The sequence below is a fragment of the Salarias fasciatus genome, chromosome 14 (genome assembly GCF_902148845.1).
Source record: "Salarias fasciatus chromosome 14, fSalaFa1.1, whole genome shotgun sequence".
NCBI lineage: Eukaryota > Metazoa > Chordata > Actinopteri > Blenniiformes > Blenniidae > Salarias > Salarias fasciatus.
In genome coordinates, this window is record NC_043758.1 from 16,334,122 (window position 1) to 16,361,355 (window position 27,234).

The window sequence follows — 27,234 nt, forward strand, 5'->3', positions numbered from 1 at the left end:
GTTTGACTGTGTGTCCCCATCTGCACACTGCGAAAAATACCAATCCTAAAGAATTCAGAAGAAAGTCTTTAAACATACAACAAATGTCACAATTTTCTATACTTTATGTGGCTTTTTTATCTCTTTCTCTCTCTCTCTCTCTCTCTCTCTCTCTCTCTCTCTCTCTCTCTCTCTCACACACACACACACACACACACAGTAAGCATGCAGCTTCACGTGCAAGTGCGTAACCCCGAGGGTGAGGAAACTATTTATGGCAAAAGTGGGCAGAAAGTGTAAACACATGTCTGGCATCCTTTGAAAAGACAAATATTTCACTCCTCTTCCTCCCTTCATCTCTCTGAGGGAACACCCCCTCACCTCCGCCCTCCACCCCTCCACCTTCCTCGCCCACCTCCACCGTATCACATTCTCTTTCGTGCCTTTGAGCCGAGGGGGAAACATAAATCACGGGACATGGAGGAGATAGGAGTTCGGGCAACACACGCAACCCTCTGAGGAGGAGAGACGTTATGGGTGGGGTGGGCGGAGGGGCCGGATGTGTGGGCACGGGTGGGAGAGTGACTGCTGTGTTTAAGACGACAGAAACAAATAAAAATCTCCTCATTGTCAGAGCAGAAAGTGTCGCAGCGAAGTGAAGTGATGAACGCTTGCAGCTGGTGGACTGAAGGTGGTGACAGGTGACGGTGTTACCGAATGGTTTGGACACATGCTGAGAGATGTAATACCTGCTGGATCTGCCACTCGTTTATGTCATGTGTGTGTGTGAGATCCACACATTCGAGTTGTTTCTTCTCTTCACGACAAAACAAAATGCAGTCACATGACCAACTGATCACATTTACATTAACTACAGTCTCCACAAGCAGCAACATTTACTGGAACCGTTATCAAGCTGATTGTGTTCCTGCAGACTTCATTTCCTCATTTATTCGCTGAAAATCTTCTGTCTTTTCTGACATTACACAAACTCCTAACATATTCTCTGTTCAGTCAGGTTTTCTGTGAAATAACAGTTCGTGAATTTCCCTCTGTGACTGTGGAGTTTTTGTGACATGTTTTCATGTAAGTCTTTTCCCCCAGCATGTTGTATTTTACTTGCTAACTCTGCAAAACACATTTGCTGATACATGCTTTTATAATGATGACTTACCAAAACTGAATTAGCAGTGTACTGGGTTTTCTCGAATATATTTAGTTTAACTGGGGTATCGTTAGTTAAAAAGAACCAACCCCTTAAAAAAAAAAGCGGAAGTACTTGAGTTTATAAAGAAAATCAATGTAGAAACAGGCTCAGATCAGATGTCAGCTCATGAAGCACTTTCTAAAATAAAACCGAGCTGCATGTTTCTCTCCATCTCAGAATGGAAACCAAGCTTTAAAGGGGAACAGAAAGGAAAAAAACAATAAACTCTCTCTATGAAACCTCCAGTCACAGAAGTCTAATGCCATCCGTCTGTGATAAAAGATTAATAATTGTTGTTCCTCTTTTATCCATCAGAAGACGGAGGATGTTGTCTGACCACACGCCAGCTCAGTCATACTTTACACCATTCACAAAGTATTTTCGCAGGCAGGGGACTTCCATGATATCTGAAACTGTGGAAAATGACTCAATTATTTGACCACTTCAGTTTTAATCCTCAAGCGCATATTCAATAAATTTGAGCATTTGTGAGCATGTGTCTGGTTTTTATGGGACTTTTTATTCCCTTTTCGTGCAACTGTTTGCATTTGTGCCTCCATATTAAAAATCATGTCTTTTTGAAGCGCACATTAGTATGAATTCAGAAAAGAATAAATGCTCAGAAGTGGATGTTGATCTTGCTGCATTGGAAAGCTGATGACATAATGTTGCTACTTTTCCACAGTGTCGCTGCTACACGACCTTGTGGCGTGCAGATGTGACAGATGTGGTGCTCCCAGAGTGAAGCTGCAGGCAAACAAGAAAAGAACTCAGGAATAATTTGTCACTGTGATCGGCGATCTGACATAAATACTCCGCAGGGTACAGTCACACAGAGCAAAAATACAACAGTCCTGCCAGACCAGCTGCCTGTGTGCGTGTGTACATGTGTGTGTGAGTGTGTGTGTGCCCCACAGTCTGCGGTGTCACTAAAGCCAAAGTAATCTGGCAAAAACATACCTACTTACACATGAGGTGGAAACAGAGAGCGACAGAGAAGGAGAGAGAGAGACAGAGAGAGAGAGAGAGAGAGAGAGAGAGAGAGAGAGAGAGAGAGAGAGAGAGAGAGAGAGAGAGAGAGAGAGAGAGAGAGAGGAAGATCAGCAGCCTAGTCTGGCTCTGGCAGAGCTTTTGGCATCTCTCCGCCCTCCTCCTGCTCCTCCTCTTTGCCTCCTTCCTGCACCCCTGAAGTGAACGCTTAATCCCTAAAGCTCTATCCCCATTTAAAGACAAGGCACATCACGCAAACCTGCCTGTCTGCATTGCATCCCAGCACACACACACACACACACACACACACACACACACACACACACACAGGAGCTCATGACCCCGCTCTGTCACACACGCCTGCTGCTTTGCTCCTACAACCAGGGAGAATGAAGGAACATGGCCCAGCAGGGGGTAAAGCGCTGTGGTGGCTGGAGCAGCAGCAGGTTTTTTTTTTCTCCATCCAGCAGTCCTGTGATGAACTTGGATCACAAGGTGAGGAGGAGAAAGGGGTTTTGAACATGCTCATCAACTGGGAATGGCATGTGCATCTGTGTGCACAGATGGAGCAGGGCATGTTTTTCACATGAGAAGGAGTTTAAAATAGGAAGCTGAAAATGTGTGGACAACCAAGGAGGCAGGAGTTCAGCCGCAGGTCAAGCTGCAGGGACGAGGGCGAAAAGTAGGATTTTAATTCACTGGTGTGTTTGCGAAGTTTGGGGTTTGTTGTGTTTTTCAAAAAGGATAATTTTGAATTTATCAGTTATTCTTTCAAAACGAGTTATTAAATTAATCGCTTAAGGAATAAAACTTCATTCTCTTAGGTTATGGAGTAATTCAAGTTTACCCTCCTTCACATACTGGAACTGCTGTTAATAAAAGATAAAAGATGAATTAAACATAGTTTCACCTTACTTTCTCTCCTTGATTCTTGATTTGACGCCTCCAAATCTGCAGCGACACATCAGTCCTTGGACACGTGCACGCTAAATTAACACATGGACATGTAGACATTGACCTCTAGTGGGCATGATGAGAACTTCACACACACACTGCAAAGAATATTGCAATGACAGATGTATTTGTTGTGCAGATTCCTTAAAGATTCAGATATGGACAAATGTGAATCTGTCTCACACATTAATCTATTTGACATGTTTCTTTGACAGTTATAGAATTCTATTTAAAGATTAAAAAGTGCATTTATGTGAAGTTGTTTGTTTTCTAGTTTATTTTTATCCCGTCACTGCAACCAGTCATATTTTCATTTAAACCTGAGTTTAAAGGTTTATGAACTCTTGAAAGTGCATCAGGTTGCAATAAGGAAACATTTCAGATTCTCGGTCAGCAATCAGGCCGAGATAAACAAGATGTCAGACTTCCTAAACTTCTTTCTGCAGAAGAAACTGTTCAGACGACACACGAGTGGATCTGTTCAGCTCATCAAAGGCTCCTTCATGGAAATCAACTGATTCTGATTCTTCACTGGTTAAAAATATGGCTCTGCCTCAAGTTTCTCTCAGAATAAACCAGAAGTGATCCGAAAGTCAATATTGTTTACAGAAAGGGAGGCAGCTTCAGCACAGGATGAGCAAGACTCCAATAAACAACAGAAAATACAGCTGGAATCATGTTCAAATACAGGAATCAGATTCATTCATCAAACAATCATAACACAAGCACCAGCGGGGATTCTACATGGTGGAAACTAGGATAAACATTTGGAATAGACAACGACACACTGATGTGTCAAAGTCAAACGCCCTGTCTGCAGGTAACTGAGAGCTATACCAGAAGTTTCCTTTTCATAATAATGTGTATTCAGAAGAAAACAAGGTTTATTGCTGACCTCATCCAAATTCACAGTGGCCTGCTGTCCTTTTACTTTCATCAAAACAATGCTTCAGGACTTTATGAATGGGTGACAATGAGGGATGGAAAAAGGTCTCACCTGTATTTACAGTGCAATGTTCACATCAGCAGCAGGACTTCTGTTTCTCTGTTGGTGACATAAACAGTGAATCCCTGTGACTAGAAGAAGAAGTTGTAAAAAAGAAGCAGGTCTTTAGCATTTGCATAAGAATATAACAGTATTTCATTTCACAGCCTCTCTTGGAGCTGCAATAAAATAATCACAGTCACAAAATGAACAGTGACAAGAAATAAGAACCACGTTAATTACAGGCGTGCAGAAGTCCTGGCTCTGAGATGCCCCGAGCCCCCAGGCTCCTCTGCGTGGGGCCACTAAGCTGAAAAACACCACAGAAGACTGATTTGGAGGCTGGATTAAACACTATAAATAACACAAACTGTCCATGCAGCTCATCGGCACACTGCTGTTAAACTTAAAGGGTGGAGTAAAAATATGGTGGCAAATACTTCAGATAGTTTCTGTGAATTGTCACTCAAAATGATAAATGGATATAATTTATTATTGTGAAAAAATACAATGTCTGTAGCTGATGCAAAGTATATGATCATTCAGAAAACACAAGGAGGAAGATTCTAATTTGATAAGTTAAAGTGTTATGAATTAAAGTGAAATATAAAGCAGACTTAAAATACTGAGAATAAAATGTCAAATCTGCTTGATTAGATATCAAAACATTGAGGAAAAAGATTACGTGAATGGGATACATCTGAAATGTTAGTTGAAATGAGGTGTAAAAGATATGAAGTCAAAACACTTTGAATACAAATAAAGTTAGAATGTCAAAATATGAGTTGAAATATTGAAAATAACACAATTATCACAATAAACTTAACTATTCAAAAAACAAGTTAAATTGTAGAAACTACAGCTGATGAAAAATAATTAAAAAAAAAGCTTTCTAAGGCCTAAAGGGCTACTTTCCCATCCATTGTCACTATCTTTATAAAACAATCTGCACATCACCTGGAAAAAAAGGTTTCATTTCCAAGAACTGCAGCCCTATTTATTCGCCATTAGATCACTGGCTGCAGTTATGACATTTTTTCAATGTCGATTTAAATCATTAAATAATTTGCAATATGTTGTTAAAATAAAATATCACATGTTTTATGACACTTATCGTTATTTAAAAAAAGGTCAGAACTATTACCTTTTAAGTGGCCGTCGTGCAGGTGTAATACTTCAGCCTGTCCGCGGGGGGCAGCCACGAGCCGAGGAGCTCCGTCCGCCTCACGAAGAAGACCCGGCGCTTCGTATCTCCGGGTTAATGCTGACGCGTCCCTCTTCTTCCTCCACCGACGTGTCAGTCCTCTTCTGTCCGGACCCGAGCAGACATGGCACCTAAAGGCAGCAGCAAGCAGCAGTCGGAGGAGGACCTGCTCCTGCAGGACTTCAGCAGAAACCTCTCCGCCAAATCCACCGCCTTGTTCTACGGGAACGCGCTCATCGTGTCCGCGATTCCGATCTGTGAGTACCAGAGAGCTAGCAGAGCTAAGTGAGCTAGCACCTCTCTCATCTATGCTGAAATAACTAACTTCTTTTTAAAATTTCACAATTAAAGTTCTCCAAAGACTCATATTATAACATTAACAGTATGTTGTCTATGTTAAGGTGAGCTTGTAGCAGGACTGAGGCTGTCACTGCTCAGTAACACATCAGTAACACATGATGGGCTCTGTGTGTCTCTCTGTCCGTGCAGGGCTGTTCTGGAGGATCTGGCACATGGACCTGGTGCAGTCTGCTGTCCTGTACGCTGTGATGACCCTGGTCAGCACATACCTGGTGGCTTTCGCCTACAAGAACGTCAAATTTGTGCTCAAACACAAGTAAGGAGGACATGCACTGATTGTGACACTGGTCTGGACACAAGCTGCTCTCTGCTGTTACGAGTCTGTTATTACACTGTTATAAAGCCATCCCTCGTTTGAAGAAAGTTTAAATTCAGGTGCTAATTTAACTGGATCTGAACTACTTGCTTTTACCATTTGTCCTTCAGTTTGTTTCTGTCTTCGCAGCCATTCACAGGCTTACTCTTAACTCATATGAATGTCTTCATCTTCCAGAGTCGCTCAGAAGCGTGAGGACGCTGTGTCCAAGGAGGTGACGAGGAAGCTGTCTGAGGCCGACAATCGCAAGATGTCACGAAAGGAGAAAGACGAGAGGTGAGGCACGTTTTACCTAAAGGTCAGTTGCGTGTGGCAGAGCAATCAAATGTCCATGTCTATATGGAAGTGATGAAAATGGATCATGTTCAGACAAGAGAAACCCCCCCATTGGCTGTATGTGCACCAAATTTCAATATTGATTGAAATACTGTGTCAAAAATGCTACAAGCGCTGTTTGAAGACCAAGGATGGTCTCAACTATTAACTTTAGATTTATTTTAATTTACTAAAACAAACTGACAGTTCAGCTGTTTACAATACTTTTCTTTAAAGCTTTATTTCCCACACCTGTCTGCAACGTGCAAAGTATTGACGCTACACTACTATCATACTACAGGCTCAGAGTGGACTTTGACTGATTTTACACACACACACACACACACACACACACAGTCTCATATTTCTATCCTTGTGGGGACCTTCCATTGACTCCCATTCATGTCTAGCCCCTAACCCTGACCCTTACCCTAACCCTAACCCACACCACAACAAAGCCTAACCCTAAAGAAATGTTTTTGCACTTTTACTTTTTTCAGTAACAACAACATGGTCAAGAAAACACTGTTTCTCCTACTTAGGACCAGAAAAAGGTCCCCACAAGGCACGTCGTTTCACGTTTTGCTATCCTTGTGGGGACATTTGGCCCCAACAAGGATAGAAATACGAGAACACACACACACACACACACACACACACACACACACACACACACACACACACACACACACACACACACACACACACACACACACACACACACACACACACACACACACACACACACACACACACACACACACAGAGGGGGCTGTCTCAGGAGTGTCTCTCCACGAAGAGCGTGTGTGACAGTGATATTAAGCCGACACTCACATTGAACTGTTCTCCTGCCAACAGGATCCTGTGGAAGAAGAATGAAGTCGCTGACTACGAGGCCACCACCTTCTCCATCTTCTACAACAACACTCTCTTCCTGGTCCTCGTCATCGTCGCCTCCTTTTTCCTGCTCAAGAACTTCAACCCGACCGTGTATCCTTTCAGTCGAATGATTCACACATTCTCTCTTCTTACAGCGTGTTGCCCGCAGAGAAAGAACTTGTTTTACTAATCTACATTTCAATGTACACTGGAATCTACTTTACTTCATCATAGCCTGTTCTTTAAATCGAATGCACCCGCTTCTTAATTAGTTTTCTCCTTAACCCGCCTTTTCTCAGCAACTACATTCTGTCGATCAGCGCCTCGTCAGGACTCATCGCTCTGCTATCGACAGGCTCTAAGTAAAGGAGGAGGATGAAGGGGGGTGGGGGTGGATGAGGGGGAAAAAAAGAGGGGATGAATTGAGACAATTGAGACTTTATATTGTTTTTCACTTAGGTTAGGGGAAGGGTTTGTTGAGGGAATGGAGATATCACATTTGATCTTCATGAAATTCATGATCAAGTGTCTGGAGGGTGATCCTCCAGGTCTGTCCTCTGTTTTTTGTAACAAATAAAGTTCAAAAAGAGCAGGCATGCTTGTATAATTGATTGTGTGACTCACCAACATTTCCATTGACATTGCATTTATTTCTAACACACATTTCTATAGATTATTTACAGATGAATCACTGTTCAGGACAGGAAACTATACACTGATGGTTACACATAAAGAAAAAGGGAACACAGCTCAATGTTTCTCAAGTTTTTTTTTTCCCATAACCATGTTGAAGACAATAAATCCTCTGATTTAGGTTTAATCATAACCAGCCTAAATCATGTTACCTGATTGAAAATCTGCTACAGATAAATGCATTCACTTGTGAGCCTTTATTTTTTTTTACACACATTTTGAACGAATCCATGTTCCTTTAGACAACAGATTTCAGTCAAATGATCACTGACAGTTCAAAAAGTTTTATTTCCTGGTAATTAATTTTCTCTTGTTTTGTGGAGCTAAAGGATCTTTGCTTCTGCATGCTCCTGAACGATAATGCAAGCAAAGTCTTAGTCGAGGAGCAATTCGGGTGTTTAATCCATTTTGATTGGTTGCTGAATGAAATAAAGGCCAAGATGGATCACGTAGAGAACAAGAACCTTTTCAAGATTCCTTCTTTTTTAAATGAAGGTGTGTATTAATGCAAGAAACGGTAATCCTGGCAAACTATAATCTGCATATGATCTTCTGTTATGTTATTTTTAAGGCATCACCCAAACACCTTTTGCAAGCTTGCAAATGAAAGACATCCCTGAACTCTTGTAGCAGGACTCAAGTCAAGGCACTCTGTCAGGTGGCCACGATCAAACTCTGCTTCCCGCAGTTGGGCAGTTTGTTGACTTGCTCACAAACTTGAAGTTCATGTTGGAAAACATGTTTTTACCACAAATGAAGAATTAGAGCAAAAATGCTCTTTAAGAAAGAGGGAATTATTTAAATAAACATAGTTGTTTGTAAAAGTGCAAGACTATTTTTACAATTATCATTCAAATCCAGTGATCTTTTAATAAGTACTGTGAGACTGTGGTTGCAATTTACTTAATCTTCCTTTGAATAAAACAGCTTTTGTGTGACAAGTCAACAAACGAGCCCAAGCGGCAGGACTGAGCTGGAACCTGGCCAACGTTTCTGCTGATCTCAGTGATGGCTTGTTTTCCACATGAAACGGAGCAAAAGTATTGCATGACAGCAAAAAAAAAAAACAAAAAAAACCATGAACCCTTGGGAGTGGAGTCACCTGGTCAGAGATAATAATTCAAGGTGAAGTCACAGCAACACACTTAGGGCTCATTACTGCTCCCGTTACACACCTTTGTTTTTGAAGCTGGCAAATCCAAAGAATACACCACGGAGTCCAAGATGCAAAGCAAATGAATCTCTGAGAAGGCAAAACATGAACTGTGTGACAGTGTAAAGTCAGGCTGGAGGAGGAGGAAGAGGAGGACGAGGGATGAAGAATGACACAAACACTGCAACCGATGCAGTGGTACTGCAGTGGAGCAACAAAATAACTCTATGTACATCTTATTTATAATCTAGCCATACAGTACAGAGAAGTCCTCAAACACAGGTGAGGCATTTTTATGTTACAAGTTTTTTCCTTAACAGTATATGTACATTTCAAACAAAAACTGTATTTCAAAATGTCAAAATAAGTTTTATATTCATTAACTACTCTAGAATAAATACTGTAATCAATGTCATGTCTCAGGTAGCGTCTTTTTATACCACACTGTGCCATTAATACAGAGTCTCTCGCATCATTTCAGTTCTTTTTACGCTTATGTCTTCATCCTTGAGATGCTTTGAAGCGATCGGGTTCAGCTCACAGGCAGAAATGAACACAGAGAGAGAAATGTCCATTGTTTTTTGTTTTTTTTTTGCAAAGCAGCATCTCTCTGTGATATTGTGAAGCAAAGCTGCGGTTCCTCGGCACGCTCACACGAGGGCGACATGCTTCACAGTCCTCACAGTCCCGCACGTCCCCTGATTCTCTGGGTTCTCTGAGCTTGCAGAGTACTGACCAGACTCCTTCCTGTTGTTTAAATATGTGCTTTGTCAAAGAGAAGAAAGAGGCACACTATAGCTGGGGAACATGCATCTGTTGGTTAATACGCTCAGGATCTGCAGCCTACAGGATCTACCTTACACTACTCTGTACTAATCTAACTAGTGTACTGAATATATCTGATAGGTATTTGAAGGATAATTCAAGCTTATAAGGACATAGTTTGTTGAGGTCGCATTCATATTCATCAAGCTCAGTTTTTAATAAATATGAGCAGGTCATTTTGTCGTTCCTAAACCAAACATTACAGAGGGAAGAAGCCATTTCACCTTCAATGACCTGAGTGTGTGTGTGTGTGTGTGTGTGTGTGTGTGTGTGTGTGTGTGTGTGTGTGTGTGTGTGTGTGTGTGTGAGACGGAGGAGGTGCTGGCTTTAAGCTCATATGGCCAATTTGTTTGCTGCAGCATAGCGATAAACTACAGCAGATCTGGGAAGGGAGGGTGGTGGGGAATGGGTCTTAAGCATGCAACGGACGCCACCTCATGTCCACTTTCATCTGGTACCTCTAGTTCCCGAGCAGGAGGGGCTTGCGTCGAAGTATTCAGCCGTGGTACAGTAGTTCTCATAAATAAAATATGTGTCGGATGTGAATTTTATGCACAAATTAAATGACTTGAGAGGAGAAGTCTGGCTTTTTTTATAGGTGGATGACTGTCTAAGAGGTCTGCACCATATGCTGAATTGCGATTACACAGGTAGCAAAGATGAAGAACTAGCTGAAAAATCTCTCTATAAGCTTCAACTATCAGGAGGCCTTTCATCAAGGCACTTTTACCTTGACTATGACTACTGCGACGTGCATTTTTCATCAGCTGATGTGGAGGTTTCAGGAGCGGTTGTTGCTCACCTCGTCACCAAACACAAGACAAGCTGTGTATTAAGGTAGTTGTATTTCACAATATTGGTGATGAAGCGCTCTAAATGAGTTTGAATCTTAGCTTTAACTGCTGTCAGTCAGCGCTGCATAGTAACACCTGTGGGAACTGCTGCTGAATGGGGGAAACACTGAGCTCGGGAGGCTGCACGCTTTGAGCTACTCCAGAAGACTAGGCTGTGTTTGAGGCAGCAAAAATCTGAGTGTTGTTTTTGTTAGCTTTGTTTTTTGTTTTTCAAGCTGTTTCTTGGCTGAGCTGGACTGCACCTGAGATGAACCTGGGAGAGCTGATCTGAGCAAGACGAGTTTCAAACGGACAGTTTTGAAACGCTGCGCTTAGCGAGGCCGTCTGCTCCAAGCTGAAGTGGGCTGGAGCCGTGTGGGGTCCAGGGAGAGAACCGTGGACATGAACACTGAACTGAGGGTCCAAGGTAGCGGTATGGTTACGGTCGGTCGGTACGGCTGTCCACCGCCAGCCTGGCCTAAGAGCGGTAGTCCTTCTTACTGTACGGCCTGTTGCCCAGGATGTGGTCGATGTCCGACACCACATGAGAGGTCATCTTGGGGAGGACCTGCAAGGGAGAGATGGGCCGAAGAAGCGAGAGGTGAGGACACAGGTCTGTGACAGGCGTGGATGGGGTTCTTCCATTTGCTCCAACCTGTATGGCCCCGAGGTTCTCCGTTAGCTGCTCAGGGTTGGACGTTCCCAGAAGGACCGAGCTGACGCCTTCATTTCTCAGACACCACGCTGGAGACCAATACAGGCAGAAGCTACCATGAAACACTTGGCGGCATGCTGCAGATTGTTATTGTCTTACAGAAAACTAGAAATATAAATGAACTTCCTGAATTGCCCTTCACTGCTGTTTCCTTTTCTCTCTCTCTCTCTCTCTCTCTCTCTCTCTCTCTCTCACTCACTCTAACCAATAAACCTTTAAGTATTACCAGCTATTTTATACAGCAGCTGAAAGCTCAATCTCCCCCTCAACTCTAACACTGGAGGGGCTCCTGTGCTGCAGCCTCAAGCGACCGTGGGTTCAAAGCTGGGCTGTAGTCTGCTTCCCCTGTATTTTTCATGTGACAGGGCAGCCTTACCCACAGCCAGCTGAGGCAGGGTGCATCCCAGCTTCTCTGCAATGTGGTTGAGCTCTTTCAGCTTGGCTTGTTGCTTCCTTCCGTCCTCGCTTACAATTTTCTCCTTCAACCACTGATAGGACTGACAGCAGAGGGAGGGAGAGAGGAGGGGAGGAACATCGTGAGAGTGATGGAACAAAGAAACGGACAAGAAATATACATGTTCAGGTAATCCAATTGCAAAAGGGGAAAAGAGGGCATGGATAGATATGGAGAAAAATCAATGGAATCAGTAGGTATTGCTTCAAATTGGCTTTAAAGTTGTGCAACAAAAGCACAAACAGAAATTTGTCTGAAATAACATGACCAGTGTTTGAAGGAGCATAGAAGAGACAGGCAGCCAATGTAGACGTGTGTTATACATCCTCCTGCTCTGTATATGTGAGCTGTAGGCATTCTAACCCATTGTCATCAGTTAATTATTTTGTATGATAGCAAGTGAAGCATGACAGTAATCCAAATGTATTTAAAGCATCAATCAGTTTTTCAGCATCTCAGAAGTTCAGAAAAGGTCGGACTCGTGAAATGTTTCTGAGATTAAAAAAAAAGCTGTTTTGGTGACGATGTTGGAGCGAAAATTTAAATTTGAGTCTAAATTTACACCAAGGTCCAAGTTGTTTCCACACTATTTTCCTCTTGCAAGTTAAAGTGAGCTGATAATAACCAAATCTTTACTTTTAGGGTAACACATATTCATTGTCCCATCTGTAGTGTTGGCCAAGTTACTTTTGAAAAGTAATTGGTTATAGTTTCAAGTTACTTCTTAAAAAAGTAACTTAGTAACTTATTTATAATACTTTAAAACTAAATCCTCGGCAAAGTAGCTATTACATTACTTTAAAAAGCATGTTTAAATATGTCAAATAATTTGGACCCCCTCTTAATGAAACTTTAAGATGCATGATCAATTATTTATTATAAAACTGCATTTATGGTTAATGAAATAAATGGACACTTGACAAAATAAATTAAAAAGAGGAAATGCTATATTAATCTAAAAGAATTATTCAAATGATTCTGTGTGATCAGATGAGACAAGACACCAATCAAAACTGATTTGTAACTGTGGACAGACAGCATTTCTTTATTTGTAAACGAATAACACAGTAACACAGTATATATGTCAATTGATGTCTGTAGTTCCATTTAAAAGCTGCCTTTGAATGATCCGGTCTCTCTGCACCTGTGTCTCTGCCACGTCATGTGACGCACTTTGCACCAATACGGTTCTGTATGATGATGTCATTTAGAACTTTCCTGACTGAGGCATTGACAACAATGTATCGGTTTTAAATGACATCATCATCATATAATCTGACCTGTATATGCAAATGAGAAGCTAATTAAATGCCAATTAAATGTGCAAATTAAATTATGACATAATTTGGAACTTTCCCGACTGAGGAGTTGGCAACAATGCATCGGTTTTAAAGCAATATTGCTTTATTTTTCTTTTACAGATAAAAAAAACCCAACAGTTCCACATGAGCAAGCATAAGCGACTGTGGAAAGGAAGAAGACAGACACAGGTTAGTGATCTGACGCAGAAAATTTCATAACACGCTGTTGTCAGCTACATGGTGTGATCAGGTCGCACTTCATCATCGCTGTAATATACTCCTGTTACAAAACTGTGCACAACATAACCAACAGCAGTGCAAAAACAAAAGTCCAACCTGAATACATCCTAAGTGCACCTAAACTGTGCTGAATACCTGTGTCTAGGCTTTATTGACTGTATAATAATTCAGAATTGTTCAATTGTCAAGTCTCTAATGAAATATTTACTGAAGAAGGCAGCAGAAGGCCAATGGTTCTACAGTGGTTCAAGTCTTTTATTGACGTTTGCATTTTCTCTCCGTGCATTGAAGGATTTTCTCTGGGTCATTACTTTTGGAAGAAGAGGACTCAAAAATCGAGAAGGACAGTAAAAATATTTTAGTAGAAGTCGCTCAGAGGAGAATGCCTGTAGTAATTTAAAGTATGACAACAGTTTGGTTACATCTTATCTAAAATGTGAAAATAACAACAAACATCTTTCAGAAATATTTCTGAAGCATCTTCACCTCTCATCTGTCTCACCTTCATGGAGGCTCGGGATGATTCAGGAATGCCATTTTCATACTTTCCCGTGATGATGCCGCACGCCAGCGGCGACCACGTCATGGCCCCAACTCCTGTCACCATGGAGACCGCAGAGAGTTAAACAAGATGAGTTTCAGTGAGACGTCCCAGAAGAAGAAGTGAGAAAGAAATGTGTGAGAACGGTGTCAAAAAGACGAGAAAATCTGAGACGAAGACAGAGGAGAGAATGTCACAACTCAGTGGTAATGATTAACCAATGGTGACGTTATCCATTCTTTCTAAACTTGACCTGAACAAATAAGCTGGATGATAAAGTGTATTGTATTGTTAATCACACTAGACCTCAGCTGCTACTTCTCTCGCCAGCGTACTGAGCCTGACGTACTGGAAAAAGCTAGAAAATTCTCTTAATTGAATATACAATATAATCTCGTATTGATAAATGTTTGACTTCAGATGGATACACAGGCTGTGTATACACACCATCTGGCCAATCACATGCAGCCCCAGCGAGTCATCTGCTACCTGCTGATTGACTTCTAATTAATTTGGTGGTGGTTTGAGGTCAGCCAGCATGACAGCTGAGGAAGACGAGAAGGCCGAGGGCACAGGAGAACCCACGCGGGAAAAATTTTAATCCGTCCAGCTTCAGAGAGAAGTTAATTGAAAATAAAGACAGGTCCCCGCTTCTCAGGAATATTCTCACTCTTTAGGTGAAAATGTTGATCCGATCTGCACCTTGTAGCCCATGAAAAAACACATGCACACACACACTAAAACACTCATACTTGCCTATCTTATGGTAAAGTTCAGGCAGTTGCACCTCAACTTTCTCCCTCTGGAAGAGATGATACTCAGCTTGCTCACACACTGGAGGGATCAGATTAAACTGTCTTGCCACAGAATAAGCCTCCTGGAGATAAAAGAGAAGGGAAACGGCGGGGTTAGACATGAAATGTCATTACAACGTACTGACTGAATTCTTAAGGTTGTTTTTTTTCATGATTGGAAATGGTATAGTCGTCAAATATTTAATTACCAAAGAGAGAAAAAAAAAGCCAGAGAATGAATAAAATGATGGTGATGTTACAAGACCACAGGTTAGGAGAGATGGATCGTCATGGGCAAAGCTCAGGGAGAAAAATGAGGAAGGGGGGATTGATGGTAATCAGCTTGTGGAAGCGTGGCACAAATTCAAATGCACAGCTCACAGTAAGTCACCCAATCAATATTCCATATCACAACTCTCCCAGGCATCTTATTCAAATTCCCTTACATATCTGTGTGTCCTCTTATCTGTTCTTTCCACATGTTATTGAAGATCACCGGCTACACGTGTGCGCGCACACACACACACACACACATACACACACACACACACACACACACACACACACACAAACACACAAAGTTAGTGCTATTTATCTTTAAACACCCGTTTGTTTTCTGGGTTTCCTGTTGTGGAGCAGGAGACAGGAGGAAGGCGTGGTGGAGGGAGGACTGAGTCGAGCTTGATGGCAGTACAGTCACTCAACTTGCGGAATACCCCTAATCCCTCGGCACCGCCACCTGTTACATGTGCAGCTGTGTGTCTTACTGCACAGTCAAAAGCTGTGTTTATCCCCAACACACACACACACACACACACACACGTGCGCACACACACACACATCTCTACCCTTTATTACCCATGCTATCTAAATTACACAGCTTTCATCTGAGCTTGTGCTCTCTAAAGATATCTGTTCCCTTTCACCATAATCACGGGGAGAGGATGTCAACACGCCGCACTGTGCTCGGAGGGAGAGGGAGGCTGATAAAGAGACCAAACGATAAGCGAGGCAGAGGATGATGGGTGATAGGTCCTCCAACGTCACTTCAGGCATGTGTTCATTTCACAGCTCTCTGCCTTCTGCATATACTCAGAAACGGAGCCAAGGAAATCGCTTCTGACATTAACACTGCACAGAAGATGCTACTTTTCCTTGAACACTGACTGAAATCATTCATCCTTAGAGTTTCCCTCAGATTTTTCTATTTCTGCATGAGCAGATGAATCTAAGATTAAATAAGACCCTGAAGTTTATCCCTAGGATTTTTTTATTTTTTATTTTTTTTGAAGTGGAGTTTCTACCGAAGTGGAAATGATCTTTCTTATGTCAAATAGAAAAAAACAAACAAACACTTGACTCTCTGAAAGATTCCTTTACATAACATTAAGAAAGTTCCAGGACTGAAAATGCTGAGGGGGATCCTGTGGAAAGTTTGCATGTTCTCCCTGTGCACTCCTCCAGCAATTAAAAAACATGTCTAGATTAATTCCAAAGAGTTTCCAGTTTTCTCACATAGCCTTAAAAAATGTGTCACATAAACGCTGAACACAGAAGAACGTAGAATCTTGAAGCCTGTAAAAATATAACTTGATCCAGCACGTCTAGACTCTTTCCTGCTCACCATAATCTCCATGGCGGTCCATCGGGACGTCCCCCAGTACATCGCCATGCCTTGGTTTATCACGTAGGTCATAGCTCGAACAATCTCTGTGAAGAATCACAAAGCATGTCAGACAACCGCACCAACGACTTGTTGACTGATTCCATATACAGTGGTAGTGACGGAGAAAACGCTTGAAATAAAACAAAATAAAGGAAAATAATGAAAAGTCAAAAATGTGAGATAAACGATGGCCTTGAATCAAAAATACCCTTTAATTTGATCTGCTTCGCTGATGAACTGACAGGAGAAAGAGAGAAAAAAATCCCTCCGAGGCCACCCGCCTCCTCGAGTCTCTCTTACCTGCTGACGGCTCATCGGCCGCCTATAACACACTTCGGGGACGAACTAACAAGCTCACACACTAAAGCCCCTCTGATCACACTCAAGCTGCTGCATTTTTAATGATGCAATTAGCTCCAACACTGCTGACTGTGCGAGCCAACGGCAGTCAAGGCCAACAAAAACTCAGATTAGGACTGTCATTAAGGTTATTCATCATCGCATCGCCCTCGCTCCAATTATAGAGCAGTCGCATCGCCGTGGCAGGACTCTTGTGTTTCACTTTGCATAACTGGATCCTGCCGGGGCGGCACATCATCAGAACGTCCGAGTAAACACAGACTGCAAGGAAAAGGTCAGAGGCAAATCTTTGACAAGCCAACGTTTAAAACTAAATTTATCATCAAGAAGACCCACAAGGACTTGAGATAGCAGGTTCGGATTTTCTCTTCACTGTGGGAAATGGTAATTACAAAACACTTCTGAAACACAAATGTCTTATTCAAAAGCATCCTGCCATCTGAAATAACACAGTATTAAAGCGAGCAAACTATTTACTGTCTCATCCTGTCTCTGCCCCGTGACATTTCTGCCGTCTGCAGGCTCTTAAGTACAACCTGCCTCAACTTCCACATTCGAACAAAGAGTGTAACAAACCAGGACAACAGAGCTTACAGTTTATCAGTGAGGATGGACAGTGGGAAAAAGTTCAGGGAGTTTTCAATTGAAAACCAACAAAGCTTTCAGGTATTTAAACCTCCAAACCTGGCAGTCTATCCTTGATATTCTAAAAAAAATCCTAGATATTAAAAAAAAAATTGGAAAGTCAAAAGGTTAATGAAGTAACTAAATGTAAAATCTGCCAGATTCTCATTTATTGTAGAAAAAAAAAAAGAAAACCTTACTGAACAATTAGTTGAGCTAATCATCCATCTCGAATCCCACTTTATTCAAGTCAAGGTCGTCGGGGGCTCAAGCCGATCCCTGCTGAATATGGACGAAGGCTCGGGAGACCCTGCACAGGACTGAAGTCCATCACAGGGTCGGTACTAATTAACAGGGTATAAAAGAAAAACTACAATGGACAGTAATGAACAGTGACTAATGAGGAACCAGCGGGAGCCAACGTTCTCCCAAAACGAATGTCACCTTTCAGCTACACTGAGCAATGAACTAAACATAGCAAAATATTGTGTTAAATGCTGTCTCTGTTCAATAAACATGTCCTGATAAGAAAGATGTAATCACTGTGTTTTTGATAGAGGCTTTTTTTTCCTGTTGGGACTTTAATTTGGACAGTTAGTGCTCTAAATCTCCTCATCACTGTGACTGCTGGTCCAGAGGACTGCAACTCCAGGCTGCAGCTCCAACTGCTTCTGTGGAGCTTTCAGTAAATTACAGGCGAACAAAACTTTTATCATCTTATTTTTATTTTGCTGCACAGCCAACATTCTTTCATAAGACAGTTCAATAGCTTTTCAACACAAATCTGCATCACCTCCCTGCCCCACCATCTCTAGACTATTTTCAATATCAAACAAACAGATATTATAAGTTTCAGTCATCATTATGAAAAGAATAAAGAAAAAAGAAAACACTCATTCACTGCACATTTGTGACAATTCTGCAGCTATATTCTAATTCAATCCAGTGGACTGAATTTCATTTCATCATAAGAGGGTTAAAAAAGGGGATTAAAGGTTAAACTACATTATGATAATTAACTAGTTAACATCTTTCTTTCTTTTCTGTACATCTTAAAGAGAATGCTGAGGTAAAGTTCTGTTTCTCGTTCTGATAACAGACATGAAAGCTGTAATCCCAGTGGAATAAACTGTGACCCTCAACCTGTTCCAGGGGTTTGATGATACCAAGCACGATCTGGTGTCCCGCGCCTCATACGTTGTTCATAAAAGTGACGAATCAATAGCAGCCAAAGCCAAATCTCAAAGTGTGTCGACTTTAAAGAACACCATCTCCCTGTTCTGACCAACAGAGCAAGTGGACCTCGGTTCCAGCTGACATCAGAGGCCAGTGCCAGATGTGACCAGAAGGATCTCAAAGTCCCCCGGATGCAATTTGTGGCTGAACATTAGATTCCTCAATCAAAACTATGAACAGTGTCCAAAAAATAAATAAGTTAAAAATAAATTAAAAATAAATAAATAAATAAACAAACAAACAAATAAATAAATAAAATACACATAAACATAAATTCTAAAATCCATCAGCCAACATTCAGGCTTATTTTCTCTTCCTGTACAACAGTATCAAATTTTTAATTATTCATCCTCCATTCAAGGAGAAACTCTCATCCTGCACAGAAAAGCAGATGTAGTTTTGCAGGTTTCTGTTATGCAGCAATTTACATCTTCATGTTTTTTGCAGAATTATTTTAATCACTGCGATCAAAGCTGCTTCATCAGCAGAAGGAACGAAAATCTCAGTAAACTAAACCTGGTATTGGTCAATTACAGAGAAAACCCACCAAAAACATCCAGATCTCTGCTTTCATCACGGCTCACACCCTGTGTGAACCGCACACACACACACACACACACACACACACACACACACACACACACACACACACACACACACACACACAGTGGGATCCTGAAAGTTTTCGCAGCACTCTTTAGTTTTATTATTTTTAACAAAAGTACAAACATTAAAAAAAAATTCAGATCGTCATTATGGAGAATTTTATGTAAATTTTTTTAGGAATAAAATAAATTACAGAACAATGCTGTAACATGTAGAAAATCTAGATGCAGTATAAGACTGAACATGTTAATCATATCTGAAACTTACAGTTTTTCTACAAGAAAAGATTTGATATATTGAATCAGACAGAATTTTGCATTATTTAATAAAGGCATTAGCAACCAAATGAGGGCTTTAAAATATTTGAAATGAATGAGATCTGAAAATCTATCAACTCTGTGCTGATTGATAACCTAACAAAACTGTATCATTACATAATTTGGTCTAAAGAAGTCCTGTGACAGCACGGTAAGCTATGACCGCTGTGCCTCCAAGTCCAAACTGCAGAAGTTGGATGAACGTGTGCAAAAGATGGATGAATGAGTGCAGAATAACTGTGAGTATATTTCTGAATCCAAGGTAAACATGAAGACATCTGACAGTGAAACAGCGAGACCTAACTGGACGTGGCTCCAGCTCGATTGAACTCACCCTCCATGGGGGTGTTGCTGTCTGGTCGGTTGGCAAAAACTACATCGACATACTCCAACTGCATCCTCTGTAGGGAGCCTTTCAGACCTGAGGTGCATAAAGAGGAGAGTGAGGATCTACCGACAAAAACTGAGTGGAGGGAAATAAAGCACATCCAGTTAAGGAAAAATCCTGCTATAAATTTATTCTTATTACCGTTTCAAGCAAAGTAAACAGGCCGCAAATTGTTTTGAGAGTGTGTGTTTGCACGGCTCACCTTCAATAATGTGTTTCCTCGACAGTCCTCGCTCTGTTTCCGCTCTGGTGGGATAAAACATGAAGCCAGTTTCACAAATCTGATGTTTGCTTTCTTATGCATAACCTCGATCCTGTAAAGTATTTATTCAGCTCTCATGCCTTTAAAGAAACAGGGATAAAATGCTCACATTCAATTTTTTTTTTAATCTTACATAATCAAGCAGAAATATACATTAAACTGACTTCAACATTTCCTGAAATTTCTGTTACTCGATTGATCCTCGCCGTCCATCATGTGGCTTTCAAAAAGCAGAGCGAAGGTAATTTTTAGGACACTTCTGGACCACGAAAAAATGTGAGATCCAAATGAATATTTTAAGCCTTTTTGCTTAAATGGGTCAGCAACACTGTGCATCCAAACTCTGTAGGAGAGAGATGGACAGAAAAATCTTCTCTGGAAGGATGAAGACGCGTCAAAGAGCCAGAGAATAACTTCCTCCTTATCACCAGAACCAGTTGGACCACCTCAGCCATGCGGCCTGCGAGTGTGTGTGTTTCGGCGTGTGTGTGTGTGTGTGCAGAAGAAAAAATAGCCTTCACCACGGCCTCTGTCACTTGATTGGAGAACATGGTTTGATTTCTATTTTTAAGCTTCTCTGCATAAATATTAATGCTTACAGCTGATGGTAACTGAGGAAAGACATTTGGATCCAAAAAATTATAAATATTGTGAATACTTAATTCTTTTTGTTTGCTGCCGGGAAGATAATGTGTATTTTTTGGTACTTCGCCCTTTTTGCTTTTCTACCTTTTGAAAAAGATTAAATACAGAGTCTCTCTTATTTACACAAATGAAAAGATAACTACTGTTCCACTGATTTATAGCTGGTAAAACACTTACACTGTGTGTATATTCACAATCATAACAAGCATCCTGCTAACTAAAAGGGACATAAAACACTAAAAAACAAACTTTGCCAGTATTTAATAAGGTAGTTAAAGGTGCTGTAGGCAGGATTTTGCTAGTCAATGCTAATTTTTCTGTGTTTTCTTTGGATTAAATGTTAGAGTATCCATTGATAATCCTTTAGGAGCGTAGCATAATTGCACTACCGCGAGGGCGCAGCGTTTCCATCTGTCTCTGTTCTGAGCTGAAGAAGAATCTCGACCGCTCCAGGTATCTTTGACCAATCAGAAGAGCCCCTGAGGCTCTATCCTGATTGGTTGAGGGGGCGCCTCTTTAAAGCTCTGTTTCTCGTAAACGCACACGAGGAAGTCCAGGCCCGCATATTTACCTGCTTCATTGGACATAACATCATCAAAACTCCCCGGAGGACACTGTCTGTTTCTACTGTAGTTCTTAAAAAAAGGCTTTGACCCCAGGCCCGCCGTGAAAAGGTCACAGGTGAATCAACCCGCCGGCGCAGGCGGCAGCGACACTGCCGGCCCCGCTCGGCACCCCGAGGTGGGCACGACTCCGGGTTTCAAATCGCCATCTTGGATGGGTCAAATCGCCATCTTGCGAAGGTAATCCTGCCTACAGCACCTTTAATACTATTTTTCCTGAAGTGAATATAATAAACATGTAAACGTGTAAATCGAAAACACCTTGAGTTCATAGTTTCTTACTCACTTTCCTCCCCAATAGAGTTTAGTAGTGATGACCAAGCTGGACCGCCTGCAGAGGAACAGACAGACAAAAATGTTGACAGGAAGGAATGACAGACGTTCTCAATGACAGACATTAAATGAAAAACATCAGCCTGACATTTGCCTCTCCCCACAGTCTTGTCTGTGTGATAATTGAAGCTACTCTAACTTAGAATGTCAAGATTTATAAGGTTATATTTCATTATCATTCATCTGAGAGCAAGAAAACAGTGATCATAATAAGCCAGGTTAAGTTCTGCCACTTCCGTGTTGTTCACTGTCTCTCTTCTGTTGTATTTTGGCCTCCAAAACAAGAAGTTAAAGTTCAGAAATATCCTGCTGTGACAAACACGTATCCCAAACATTCTTTTGCACTGATTTTATGTAATTCAAAAGTGATTGCAAAAAATTGCTTCTGCTGAGAGCCAGTGTTGTTATAACTTCATGTGAGCGACTCACTCTGCCATCAAGGTGATTGAAAAACCATCTGAAAGCGTTTGGACTGTCCGGGAAAAAAAAGAGACCGTGTAGAGTGTGGAGCCCTGAGGGAAGAGAACTGTAAGGAGGGTGACCTTGTGTTTGATCCAGGATTGTTTGATCGATTGAAGTGAATGGAGGGTGGGTGTAATTCATTCGTACTGGCCTGCTCTCTGTTGTGTGAACTGTTGATATCCCAGCCTCCATTGCTGAATACAAGGTAGTTATAGTTGTGGTGCGTTTGAAAGCTCGACAGTTTTCTCAAGTGGTATTCACCGTAAACACTTTGAGACCCTCTGTGTGAAAGGATAGACTCAACAAGTGTTCTTTAGTGTTGGTAAATATAAAGAAGAGATGAGGAGTGTCACAGAATTCAAATCAATACCCTCTTCCTGGCTATTTATTCAACAACACGTTTCCCACAATCACTTCCTTCTGAATACAATCAACTGGTGAAAAACAGATTATTATCTCTCAAAAGCTCTTTTGCTCCACTTATCAGTCTCCTGTGTGTGAACTCAACAAGCAGAGGCTGAAATGTCAGGTGTGAAGCAGTGTGTTGAGGCGCGGAGCTGCATGTTAATGATGAACCGCAGCACATCTGAGCTGCTGACCCTCTAAACAATTAATATTGCTTCCAATGGAAACATTTCATTGTTTATTTCAAATTAATTCTGTTTTTAATCACAGAAACTTTTATCTAATTTCAAAATCTAATCTCAGAGCAACAAAAAGTCTCCACTGGTGTAAATTACTCTTTTATTTTTACTAACAAAAGAGATCACTGCTTATCCGAGACACTTAAACGACAGCATTACAGTTTTTTTTAGGTGTTTTCCTTCACACAGTTCGTCCTGAACTGGTTGAAGCTGCTGTAACGTTCCGCAGCGCCGCAGCTTTCATGGTTATCTGGAGAAACTTGAAACCTCACAGAAGAAAGTGATATGTTCGTGGTAAACGCTTCCCCTGATACAAACAACTGGAGATATGAGCCGCTCCAGCTATCTGGGTGTATCCGCTTTCACAATGCCTGCATAATGTATAGTGGTGTGTAGAAGCTTATTCCAACTTCACTTCCCTCACACACATTTGAGAGGCAAAAACCCCTTTCAAGAAGGCAGAAACACAAGTGTTTCTGGACATCATTGTGCTGCCTTGTGAAACATACAAACCTCCAAAAAGCTTTTTTCTAAATATAGTCCTGCTATTTTCCAAACTGTAAACTGTTCTTTTGTCTAAATCACCAGGCGGTTTAGTTAAATCCACCAACATTTGTTCTCTGAGGCTGGGTCAAAGATACTATTTTTAAATGTCAAAAATGTGCATGAAATCTATATATAAAAATATCAAGTTAAAAATTATTGAGTAAATTATGCTGGTGAGCAGTGTTTGTGGAGCAACATCTTCATTAATAATACTGCTACTTTTAATTTACATTAAAGTAGGGTAAATGTATTCCTGACTTTTTCACACACACGCACACGCACACACAGTAAATATGCTTTATATATTTGAACTTCTTTTGATGTTACTGTAAGTCTCTCCTCACTGTCTCCTACAGAGCTGATCATTAATAAAAAAAACTGAGAATTTATAAATAGCACCATCAAAGGAATATTCAAAATTTGTGGAAGAGGGAAAAGACCCTTAAGCAGACACACACACACACACACACACACACACACACACACACACACACACACACACACACATATGACCGTATTTTATTTTCCCCATGAAGCCAGGCGGTCTGCAGTTACATGCACCAGAAGATTTCGCGCTCATCGTTCGTCTACATTTGACTCTCTTGCACAGATGTGGTGAAGCGGTGGGGAACAATAGTGTCACTGTTACCTCCAGCACTTCTTCTTGATAATGTTTCCCAGAATGACTTCAGCCCTGCGAGGCAAAACAAATGAGGCGCCGTTATTAAAACTGCACTTTGAATTCATTGACATTCTCCCCACATTGTTTAGCTCTGCGGCACAATGTTGCTAAACAGAACAGACCCTAATGTGAATTGGATGATTGATAAATGGGCACTTAAATGGCCCAATGAAGAGGTATTCTATAATTTTTAATGGCTTTGTCAAACAAACAGCTTTTTCTTCTTAGCAGTGCAACAACAGCTTGATTCTGGATCCGGGCCTGAATGGTGACTTGGACCAGGACTGAGTGTGTGTGTCTGTCTCTCCTGCTGGCTTCAGTCCCGCCTTGGGATGAAAGACGGATGAATGGATATTGAGTTCAAGTTTAACTTCATAAGAGCCAAAGGGACCTGCTCCACAGCGACTCTGATAGATTGTTTCAGAAGTGGCTGTCGCTCTTTTGTGGCTTCCCGATAAGTGAAGCAGATTTATAGTTCTGTCCACGTTTATGCTCACACTGAGAAGTCCAAGTGGTTGTTTTCACGCCGATCAGTCGACATTTCAGTCAAAACCATCTGAATATTCAGAGTGGACATTAATCTTTTCCGTCTGAAATGCAGAGCACGTCCCGAATGTCGGGTAAAAACAACGACATGCATATTTAGTATCTGCCCTGAAGTTGCACAACAATCCTCATACGCTTACCGAGTGCAAACATGAAATAGACCAAAGTCAAACCAGTCAGGCCTGCTTCATGCTAACAATAAAATGACCTTTTGGGGCAACAGTGGAACAACACATCTGCATGTCATCATGCCACACACACCGTAAAGTCCGCCTGAGCTCAGCTGCATGTCAAGCGCCACACAACACCCACCTGCCGCCTGCGTAGACCTCGGCTGTGTCGAACAGGTTGACTCCGCTCTCATAGGCGATGGTCATCAGCTGCTCTGCCACCTGGTGAGAGGTCACACACAAACACCAGAGGCAGACAGCTCAGTGTTCACACCCACTTTTAATTTATTACAGCGAGTCATGTTTTTAGTCACTTCCCATTCTGACAAATCAATACTCTCTTAGTGTTATTTATCAGTTGCTCTGTTCACATTCACCAAACCCTCAGCGGAAACAGAAAAAAACGTGATTCACTATCGAAGTAGTCCAGGTTCATCTTTAATTTAAATATCGCTGCTGCCACAATTCGGCTGCAGGCCTCCTGCCGCGCACGGGCATTTCTCTCTTCCACCTTCCACCGTCTGATGTGCCTGTTAACCACAACGATAAACATTTGACACTGTGGCGTAGCGGAATCGTGATTGGTCATAACTGCAGCCAAACGGGGCTTTAGTGCCGTTAATGTGCAGACCTTATTAAGGAAATGGGATCACAGTGTAATTACCTGTGGAGAAACGTACAACAACTCATACCTCTTTGGTTAATATGGCAGGCAATCATGCTTCATACAGAGTGTGTGTGTGTGTGTGTGTGTGTGTGTGTGTGTGTGTGTGTGTGTGTGTGTGTGTGTGTGTGTGTGTGTGTGTGTGTGTGTAATATCCTTATGATGAAGACATTCTTTCATATTTTTGCAAACATAATGACCATAAATCATCAGACCGAGATCCAATTTCCCTGTGGTGACTCTCATCACATGGGGACTGAAGTGAATTTGCCATCATTTCCCTGCGGAGTTTTGTGGTGACAGAAGGACGCGCGGCGCCAGTGTGTTTGCGCACATGCTGCTTGCATCTGTGTGTGAAATGTGTTTGTCTGGCTCTGTGTGTATATATATATATATATGCCTGTGAATTCACATGCTGTCTGTGTGAGCGCGCGTGCGCGCTTGTGTGTGTGTGTGTGTGTGTGTGTTGCTGTTTCAGTGGTGGCAGACGGCAGTTTGGAGGTGTTATTTAGAGAAGAATTAGATCATTTTTCCTTTGAGAATCAGTCTTAACCTTCCTCACCCTTATCTTTGCAACCAGCACAAACTGCAAAGCACCCGAAGCCTTCAACAATTACTACAAAGTTTATTCCATTATTAGTTTTTTTGGTGCTTTAAATGACTGAGTGCTTGACGGCCCGCTGCCCTGCGTGTTTCAGGTGTCACCCTGTGTCAGAACACCTAATTAAAATGAATGAGTCATTATGAGACTCCTGCATCCATCAAATCAAGTCTGTCCCAGGTCGGTCTGGGGGCCCTAAATTATGAGAAGTACAAACTAAAACCGTCCACTATGGTCTGAAGAAAAAGGAAGAAAAGGGGATTAGTAGTTCACATTTTCAGAAATAAACCTAGTGAAATCTAAAATGGGTGATAAAAGCTGATTAAAAAAGTTATTGCAGGCAGGAAATAATTCCCATGTGGGCACTTGCTTGGAGTCACATCTCGATATGATGAGTGATATCTTCAAAATCTGCTTTGACACTTAACAGGAAGCCCCTGAAGAAAGTGTTGGAGTGAAGCATTGTAATATGTTCGAGCAGCTACCCTCAAGAACACAGCACATCAGGACGATCGATGAGGTTGATTTGCTGCTCGGGGAAAAAACAAAACAAAACAAAACAAAACAAAAAAACCTTCACATCACAAGAAAACAAGCATACATCCCACCAACACAAGGTAATTCTTTTATAAAGTCAAAACTTGATGAAAGTGGTGACTGGTATGCCTCTGTCCTATTCTTTCACTTCAGTGAAGCACTCGTGATGATATTCCTTGCAGCTGCAAATGACTTTTGACTCAGCTGGAGGGAATACAGTGATCTTTGGCCGTTTGGAGAACAAGGACAAAATCAAAGCGTGCAATTGTTTCCAGGAGGAATAAGAGCTTTGTAGTGGCTATGATGGGATGGACTAACGTAAGAAGCAGTCACTCCTGGTCCTGGAGAACCACAGTCACGCGACTTTTGTCCCTCCAGACGTCCGAATCATGCAGGACTTTGTTCCCGAGCTTGTCTCCATCCCAGTGATAAACAGACAGCCTGTTACTCTACTACTGCTGTCAGAGGATTTTAAACTTTCACTCTCGCCACAGGAGCGTTTCACATGTTAACATTTTGTCAGCTGTAGGAACGTAGATTGGATGAAAATGGTGTGTTATGACGAGTTGAAAAGGAACGCCGTT

At 41.6% G+C, this 27,234-nt stretch overlaps 2 protein-coding genes across 5 annotated transcripts in view; one reads left to right on the plus strand and one right to left on the minus strand.

The window, feature by feature from the left end:
- Positions 1-5,337: 5,337 nt before the first annotated feature.
- On the plus strand, positions 5,338-26,374 carry ssr3 (signal sequence receptor, gamma). 3 transcript variants are annotated; one of them, XM_030108373.1, is made up of 6 exons: positions 5,338-5,576; positions 5,809-5,935; positions 6,173-6,271; positions 7,169-7,300; positions 7,489-7,574; positions 26,362-26,374. In XM_030108373.1, the coding sequence occupies exons 1-5, from the start codon at positions 5,444-5,446 to the stop codon at positions 7,553-7,555; spliced, it is 558 nt and encodes a 185-aa protein (XP_029964233.1). In that variant the 5' UTR covers positions 5,338-5,443; the 3' UTR covers positions 7,556-7,574; positions 26,362-26,374. The 3 variants fall into 3 exon arrangements, with proteins under 3 accessions (XP_029964233.1, XP_029964234.1, XP_029964235.1); XM_030108374.1 differs by lacking the exon at positions 26,362-26,374 and adding an exon at positions 13,336-13,347; XM_030108375.1 differs by lacking the exon at positions 26,362-26,374 and adding an exon at positions 9,178-9,189.
- The window catches only part of kcnab1a (potassium voltage-gated channel subfamily A regulatory beta subunit 1a), a 110,658-nt gene continuing 94,350 nt past the window's right edge, over positions 10,927-27,234 (minus strand). For both annotated transcript variants that reach the window (XM_030108371.1, XM_030108372.1), the window contains exons 4-14: positions 24,991-25,070; positions 24,100-24,144; positions 21,752-21,796; positions 20,138-20,181; positions 19,882-19,968; positions 16,363-16,448; positions 14,701-14,821; positions 13,906-14,000; positions 11,785-11,905; positions 11,349-11,437; positions 10,927-11,261 (exon numbers count right to left, since the gene is read on the minus strand). In XM_030108371.1, the coding sequence (XP_029964231.1) occupies positions 11,172-11,261; positions 11,349-11,437; positions 11,785-11,905; positions 13,906-14,000; positions 14,701-14,821; positions 16,363-16,448; positions 19,882-19,968; positions 20,138-20,181; positions 21,752-21,796; positions 24,100-24,144; positions 24,991-25,070 (903 nt within the window). In that variant the 3' untranslated portion in view covers positions 10,927-11,171. The remainder of the gene's footprint in view (positions 11,262-11,348; positions 11,438-11,784; positions 11,906-13,905; positions 14,001-14,700; positions 14,822-16,362; positions 16,449-19,881; positions 19,969-20,137; positions 20,182-21,751; positions 21,797-24,099; positions 24,145-24,990; positions 25,071-27,234) is intronic.